The sequence below is a fragment of a genome, unplaced genomic scaffold (assembly GCF_019419815.1).
Source record: "Pyrus x bretschneideri cultivar Hongxiangsu unplaced genomic scaffold, Pyrus_bretschneideri_v1 Contig9, whole genome shotgun sequence".
NCBI lineage: Eukaryota > Viridiplantae > Streptophyta > Magnoliopsida > Rosales > Rosaceae > Pyrus > Pyrus x bretschneideri.
This window is the reverse complement of record NW_025999831.1, coordinates 6,158,516-6,166,783: the sequence shown is the minus strand read 5'-3', so window position 1 is coordinate 6,166,783 and position 8,268 is coordinate 6,158,516. Positions and strand designations below refer to the sequence as shown.

Genomic DNA, 8,268 nt, shown 5'->3' with positions numbered 1-8,268 from the left:
GCAGGAAGAAATAAAACAAAAAAAATTTCAAACCAATGCAACACGCGACTGATACTGCGTTTGAACACAACTCCCTGATTACTGAGTGAAATAAGAGCGTGCTGTTCACGCGCGTGATGTATGATTCTCAACTGTCATAAGCTTCTCGTAGCAATCCGAAGCCCAGAAGCCCAAACCCGAGGCCCAGTACGACAAGAACCCGAACTTCAAAATGTTCTATTTCTGGGAGACCCCATCCGTTGGATGAGGTCAAACAGTCTTCTTACTAGACGGTCGCGATCATCCCCACCTATTTGAATTCAAAAAAATTAAACGTTAGGATTCCGAAGCCTCGGGTCCGGATTCGTATTACTTTAGCCCGAAAGCCAAGAACCCCAAGAATGCTGCATTTTCAATACTAGACTCTCTCTGCTATTCTCTCTCTCTCTCTCTAGATTCTGGGTTTTCGGGGTTTTACAGAAAAACCCAGAAATATTATCGAGTATGTTATTGAATTCTCTCTCTCTCTGTCATCAACTTTTGTGTGTTTTTTTTCTTTCGGAATGTTATGTGGTTGAATGTTTTTTTTTCTCGTTAATTTGCAGGAAAGAAGGAATGGAGGACAGTGCAAGAACTGGATTGCATGATTTTGCAAGGGCTTCAAGAAAAGCAGAAGAAGCAGGCACGTTGAAGCGTTAATTCATCTGCATTTTGATTTTTCAATTCGTTTGTTTGCTTGGTCAGGATTGAAATTTTCATTTCGAATTTTCCAGAAAAAAGGATTTAAATTTGGAATTGTTTGTGGAATTAACTAATAGTAATTGGGTTTCCAAGATTTGAACAAATTTCATCAACTAATTGTAATTCGGTTGTGTTTGAGTCAATTGAATTGTGGATTAATTTCTTGGATTGTAAATTACGAAGATCAAGGATTTTATAATATTTTCTCTCCATAAATGTTCAGAAAACAAACAGGGACGTAATACTTTCTTTAATTTCTGAATTTGGTAACTTTGACAGCTTGGAGGCGATTCCAAGCCGTTGAATGGCTTGAAAGCCTGGTAGGTCCACTTGGCGTACCAAAACAGCCATCGGAGAGAGACTTCATTTCTTGCTTGAGAAATGGTCTGATCCTGTGCAATGCTATCAACAAGATTCAACCAGGAGCAGTGCCCAAGGTATCACGTTTCAATCTCAGACTTTCTTTTTTTTTCTGTTTGTTTGACGAAGCGAAGAACGTAGAGTAAAATGATATGTTTGATTCTTATTGCTGATTCGTTTTTACAATAGTAAAAATGGGCATATGTTCTGGTATCTATCCAGTTCTAACTACTGTACCCCATTTTTTAATTTATAATCATTACTACTTAAGGTTGTGGAGAGCCAACTGCCTTTGCAATCATTAAGTCGGGAATCTCAAGCACTGCCTGCATATCAGTACTTTGAGAATGTCCGTAACTTTCTGGTCGCTGTGGAAGAGTTGAAGCTGCCTGCTTTTGAAGCTTCTAACCTCGAAAGGGTAAATCACTTGCTCATGTCTGTATTTTATGTATATGTCAATACTACTGCATTTTCACATTGTATTTGTTGATATTTGTCATCTCAGGATGCAATGGAGGCAGGGTCAGCAGCCAAGGTTGTTGACTGTGTTTTAGCCCTTAAATCGTATTATGAGTGGAAGCAGATGAGCAATGGGAATGGATTTACTAAATATGTGAAATCTCCTCTAGTTATGGTTTCTGCCAATAGACTGCATTCAAGGGCCTCAACTGTAGTCCCATCAGATTCTTGCATGCACTTGGATATGTCTGCCGTATGTGAGAGACAACCACCAGTTGAGGGTGACAACCAGAAAGTTGAAGGTTTTATTGATTTCTCTTTCTTGAGAACTTTGTAAATGGAGTTTAGTTTATATCCATACCTGAACTGGAAACTTTTAACAGAAATTACTTAAATTAATAACATATGCATAATATTGATATTTGTTATGATCATCATTGAGGGAACATTGATATTTTTAGTAGAAATATTGAACATTGAACGAATAATAATATAATTAATCAGCAAACTCTTTGATTGATGTAGAAGCATATATAGTAGGATTTCATAAGAAACCTAGACTCTTGGTACATTAACTTATTTTCATGTTATGCTATGAAAAGATTACCTTGGATTGTGGACTACGTAGAATAGAAAGTTAATGAGAATTTCCTCTAAGCCAAGTATGGTATTTACTATTTAGTGAAACCTGTATATGCCATGGTTACTTCTAGATGCCCCAAATTAATAATGAAGTATCAGTATTGAATATATAACCTCAAAGAAGCAATGTATCATCATGTATGTGTTCATTGATGTAGCTGCAGGAACACTAAGATTCGAGGTTTAGGGTTCTATTCAAGTTTTGATACAATTTTTTTCCAGGATGGTTGGCTATATAGTACATTAGCTGTATGTTTTGTGGTTATCAGATGGTAAGGGTTAAAGATAAAGGATCATTATTGAATGATACAAAAAAAACTCTATTTGTTCTATCTGTTGGTATGTATGTTTCACATCTGCTCCGAAGGGCAATCATTTTATATCGAATCCACAGCTTGGTATCTAGGATATTTGTAATGGTATTCGGTTTCTCTCCCTAACTCTTGTCTTTCTGTTAATTGTGATGCAGTGGATTCCGTAGAATCTGTTGTCAAGTTACTTTTTGACTCTATGGTTGACGTAAAGGAAAACATTGATGACAATGTTCTTGCTTCCTACCATAGTGGAGATGTGGTAATGATCTCTCTCTCTCTCTCTCTCTCTCTCTCTTTTTACCCTTCTATGTTTTGAAATAAAGAATGTTACTCTGATTCAGTTAACAAATACTGGAATATGGATTAGATTTGAAATCAACTTTCATCTATTTTAACCAACTTCTTCTGTGCAGAATGCAGTCAGCCTCTTTCAAAGAATCATGAAAAGTTGTTTGGAGCAACATCTACAGAAGAAGTTTCCAGAGGTTTGTTTGATTTGAGTGTTACGAGATTCTTCAATTATTTTCTCTTCGTAAATAAATTGCAAAAGTATGATGATGTGTTAATCTTGTTAAACAGATAGAGTCAAATAAAATGTAGAGGGTATCCCCTGTTATTTCCTCTTTTCATAATGATAATACATAATGGGTGAAATTTAAGATGAAGTTGCAGTCTAGGAGGTATTTCGGGGATATTGTTGATATCTAAATGGGATTTCCTTCTGCATCACCTAATGTGCATAATCTTGCGACTTCTTTTATGAACTTAGTATAGCTATTTGAAATGGTTAAGTTTATGTTCCTTTAGATCAGACCTCCTCCCCCTTCCCCCAATCCTGCTCACTCTATACTATGCCAATGTTTTTACTTACACAAAGTTGCTCTTAACTTGACACTATTCTTTTGTACAAACAGTTAAACTCTAAGTTAAAAGACCCTTTGAAAGAAAAAAGGAGATCAACTGGCCTTTCAACAGCTATGCCTCTAGAGGAGTCATCTGCTCCTGGAAATTCCGGAGTATGTATATTATATTTTAGAAGCACTTTTATCTATTTTGGTATTGCCTCTGATGCTTTATGGTATTGGATATTGCACTCAGATTTTTGAATTCCTACTAAATTCTGAAGTGTCCTTATCTTTTCTTTCAAATAGAGCTGCAGAGCTTGTTTAAGAAAGGGTAACTGCAACCACAGATTTCTATTCCAAACGCAAGAGAAAGAACTTGTGGTATGTGTTTATAATGTTACTGTCTTATAAATCTATTAAATTTTCAGTACAAAGTTAGCTTATATGAATCTCCATCATAATACAACACTAATGCCCACAATGTAGTTATAACAAAGTAGTTAAAGAAGAGCTCCGGGTTGGTCAAATAAAAATTCAATTTAAGTGAAATTACAGTTAGTTTATTATATAATTTTCTCCTGCTATAATAATTTGGAAATGGCAATGTATGATTTTCAATTTCCAGGATCTCAAGGCCTTGTGGTTAAGTGCAAAACGGGACTTTGAAGACTTACAGACACAATTGAATAGAGATTTGAAATGCTTGGGTATGTGCTGATGGAAGAATGTCCTAATGCTGTGCATTTTTACAAAGCTATAAATGCACATAAATTTCTTAAAAGTGAATTCTGTTTGTGCTCTTTGTGGTTTCAGTTAATCAGGTGCAGGAGTTGTCAACTGCCGCACTCGGGTATTACAAGGTGGTGAAAGAGAATCAAAAGCTATACAACATGGTTCAGGATTTGAAAGGTTGCTACTTTTCCCAAACAAAAGTGTTAGCTATGCTATCGTATTTTAAGTCAACTACAAAAAATTGTTATCTGATCTTGGTTGAAACGGCTTCAGGTAATATTCGAGTTTACTGCCGGATTAGGCCTTCCTTCAGTTATGAATCTGGAAATGTAATAAGTTTTATTGGAGAGGACGGGTCACTTGTGATCTCGGACCCTGCAAAACCCCAAAAGGATGGAAGGAAAGTCTTCCAGTTCAACCGAGTGTTTGGTCCAACTGCTAGGCAAGGTAGTTTTAGATCAAAACTTTTTTTTTTTTAATCTATTTTCAGCATCGATCTGTTGCATACTGACTCTATTATACATTCATTTACAGATGAGGTCTTTAAGGACACTCAACCACTGATCAGGTCTGTGATGGATGGTTACAATGTATGCATTTTTGCTTATGGTCAAACTGGATCCGGTAAAACACATACCATGGTAAGATACAAGCCTGAGATTTCAGTTTGATAAATGTTTTGTAAGGTTTAGACTTATGTAGGAGGGAAGGAGTGATTTATTATTGGTTCTCATCTGCTTGCAAGCATTTTTGTATATTATAAGAAATGACACATCAGATTTGTGTATGTACATTATGTATCTTAACACAAGTTTTTATATATCTTTACAGAGTGGTCCATCAGGTGGGTCAGCCGCGGATATGGGGATTAATTATCTAGCTCTCAGCGATTTGTTCCAAATGTCAAACAAAAGGAAGGATATCATAGATTATGACATTCATGTCCAAATGGTCGAAATTTACAATGAACAAGTACGAGACCTTCTTGCAGAAGATTCATCCACTGCCAAATTAGAGATACGGAGCTGCGCTGGTGATAATGGCTTGAGTATCCCAGGTGCTACAATGCATTCAGTGAAGTCTACTACTGATGTCCTGAACCTCATGAAATTTGGTGAGACGAATCGTATGGTCAGTTCGACCGCAATCAATAGCCGCAGTAGCCGTTCCCATAGGTCAGTTTTTAGGACCTGAGGCTCTCTTATAAGACATTTTCTTATCATGCCATATCAGTTATTTTGTGCCCACTGATGGTCTTTGGTGTGTCTCTGCAGTGTCCTAACAGTCCATGTCCATGGAAAAGATACTTCTGGAGGTACTCTACGTAGTTGCCTTCATTTGGTTGACCTTGCAGGAAGCGAAAGAGTGGACAAATCTGAAGTTACAGGAGATAGGCTGAAAGAGGCACAGTATATCAACAAGTCTCTTTCATGTTTAGGAGATGTTATTGCAGCCTTGGCTCAGAAGAATTCTCACATCCCTTACAGAAACAGCAAACTCACACTTCTGTTGCAAGACTCCTTAGGTTTGTAATTTCTTGAATATTCAGCATTTCTGTCTATTATTCAATCTTGCTATATTGGATTTCGAGCAATATCATGCCACATTATAAGGGTGAGGAATTTGGTTAACTTTTGGCTTGGATTTGAAATGATGCCACAATATGATCGGTCAAATGGAACACTTGAGGCTTGTTCTCGAGGAGTTTTAACAATTAAATTTTGATATACTGTGCGCTGAACTAACTCAACCTTCTCTTTGGCTATTTAATTCAGGTGGACATGCTAAAACTTTAATGCTTGCCCATGTTAGTCCAGAAGAAGATTCCTTCAGTGAAACTATCAGTACATTGAAGTTTGCACAGAGGGTTTCCACCGTTGAACTTGGTGCTGCTCATTCAAACAAGGAGAGCGGTGAGGTTATGAAACTCAGAGAACAGGTGAACAAATTTTATTAATTTGGTTTTTTCTGCCTATATTTTCACAAATCTGTTTTACTCTCTATACTTGGATTGGTCAATTGTTCTATCTAAATTCATCCTGAAACTTTAGAGTATTAGCAAAACATTGTAATTGTTTATGCTTACGCGTTAACACTTTCGTCATGTTTCAAACTTTTCAGATTGAGAGTCTTAAGAAGGCATTAGCAAACAAAGAAGGTCAGTGTGTGCCAAGAACAATGACTGAGAGAACTCCCCAACGTCTGAGAAGATTAAGCATTGAAAGTTGCAGCACTGTGAAAACCGAGAAGGCAAAAATCCCTTATCTTCCAACTCATTCGAGGAGATTGAGCTTGGAAGGTCCAAGATCAATTAAGAAGGATAATCTGCATATATCGCATGACATGGGGAAAATCCTAACGTCTGAGGCAGTGGCAGTGCAGGAATATGGTCAACTTCAATGTGCAGCAGCAGTCACTACCCCGTTGGGCCATTTCAGTAATGGAGATTCCACATTAGAAGTGTTTTGTCCCAAGGCTCCTCAAAGTCCAACCAGCACTACCTACGAGAAGCAAGTGTTAGAAACACATAGTAGAACACAAGTTCCTTCTCTTCAGAAACCAACAACACCCGAACCTCGTCCCAAGACTCCTCTAAGTCCAGAAAGTGCTACATATCAGAAGCGAGTGTTGGAACCAGGTAGTAGAACACAAGTTCCTTCCCTTCAGAAACCAACAACGCCCGAACCTCGTCCCAGGAATCTTCTAAGTCCAGCAAGTGCTACATATCAGAAGCGAGTGTTGGAACCAGGTAGTAGAACCCAAGTTCCTCCTCCTCAGAGACCAACGACACCTGAGCTTCAGACCAAGGCTCCTCGTAGCCCAAAGATGGCTCCTCGCAGCCCAAGGATGGGTAGTTATCAGAAGCAAGGGTTAAAAGCAGATAACAAGGCACAAGTTCGTCCCTTTCAGCTACCAACAACACCCGAACCAAAAAAGCATTCCAGAAATGAGGTACAGATTGTCATGCAAAGTAAGGTCACCCTTTCTACAGATTACCTGACACCTAATTTGACAAGTAGCACAAGTGGAAAAGGGTCTCAGATAAGGAAATCCCTGCGGACTATTGGAAAACTGATCAATGGCTCTGATAAGAGGTGGGTGAAACTCATGTTTTGAATTTTGTTCTCCTGATAGTCTAGGACATTTCGCTATTTTTTGGTTTCTATACATTACATATGTTTTACATTGTTATGATGCCTCAAACATGACATACACGTATGAACATAAATCCCCACTAAATTTGCAGGAACCAGCAAAGTTTGGTGGAAGCACAGTCAAGTGTTAAATGCGCAACCAATATAAATGATGCAAATTCACCGGTAACAAATAGTGCAAGAACTCTGAGGAGGCAATCACTAACAGGCATTTCGCCACCAGGGTATGACAGACGATCATCTCTAGAAGGGAAGCCAAGCAAAACTAGTACGTAAAGCTTATACAAGCTTCATTACATTCTAGAACAATCTTACCAGGTTAGAGCTTTCATATTCATCTATGATTTGAGTTTCTTATGGTGATTCCTTTTGCAGGTGCAAAGGACAACAGAAATGCCAAAACACCTCCGCCAGTCCGTTCATCAACAAAAAGTAACAAGCGGTGGCTATAGATCATTTGATGCAAAGTGAAAATTTATGTGGTGCTTTGACTCGAAGCATTTGAATTCCGTCATAATCCGGCAATCACCTGAAAGAGACTCGGTAACGCTTTGGCTCAAAGCTTACTGATTTGTGTGTAGCATTCCGAGAATGCTTCAATGGACCTCTGAGTATTTGGGAAGCTAACATGATCTACTTGACTTGAGATCCCAATTTTGGCTACCAAATGTTTCATATATTGTCAAGTGATGATCCTCTTTGTAATTGTAGTACCTAGTTTGGATCCGCATTGTGAATTTCTGTTAATAAAAAGTGGTTCATTTTCCAAGTTCTCGTCTTGCTCGGTTCACTATTATTTGATTTAGGGAAATGATAACTCTCTCACACATCCTAATAAAAAAAAGGTCCACGTTTTTAAGCCCGTTTGATAATTATTTCCTTTTTGTTTTAGTTTTCCCTTTTAGGAAGAGGAAAAATATAATGGAGAAAAGAAGGGTGAGCAAAGGTGAAGGAAGAATGGTGGGAAGGAGCCGGAAGAAATATACATGGAAGAATACCCTAAAAATGAAAACTAAAATCAAATTTGAATGGGTTATCTTT

General features: G+C 37.8%; 1 protein-coding gene across 1 annotated transcript; it reads left to right on the top strand.

Annotated features, from left to right (window-relative positions):
* Positions 1-351: 351 nt before the first annotated feature.
* Positions 352-8,064, top strand: LOC103938287 (kinesin-like protein KIN-14L). The gene is made up of 19 exons (XM_048576388.1): positions 352-481; positions 585-661; positions 1,000-1,157; positions 1,352-1,498; positions 1,586-1,841; positions 2,651-2,754; positions 2,909-2,980; positions 3,410-3,511; positions 3,647-3,721; positions 3,966-4,047; positions 4,154-4,249; positions 4,346-4,519; positions 4,607-4,713; positions 4,904-5,247; positions 5,347-5,597; positions 5,848-6,011; positions 6,194-7,167; positions 7,320-7,495; positions 7,603-8,064. The coding sequence occupies exons 2-19, from the start codon at positions 595-597 to the stop codon at positions 7,677-7,679; spliced, it is 3,426 nt and encodes a 1,141-aa protein (XP_048432345.1). The 5' UTR covers positions 352-481; positions 585-594; the 3' UTR covers positions 7,680-8,064.
* The last annotated feature ends 204 nt before the right edge of the window (positions 8,065-8,268 follow it).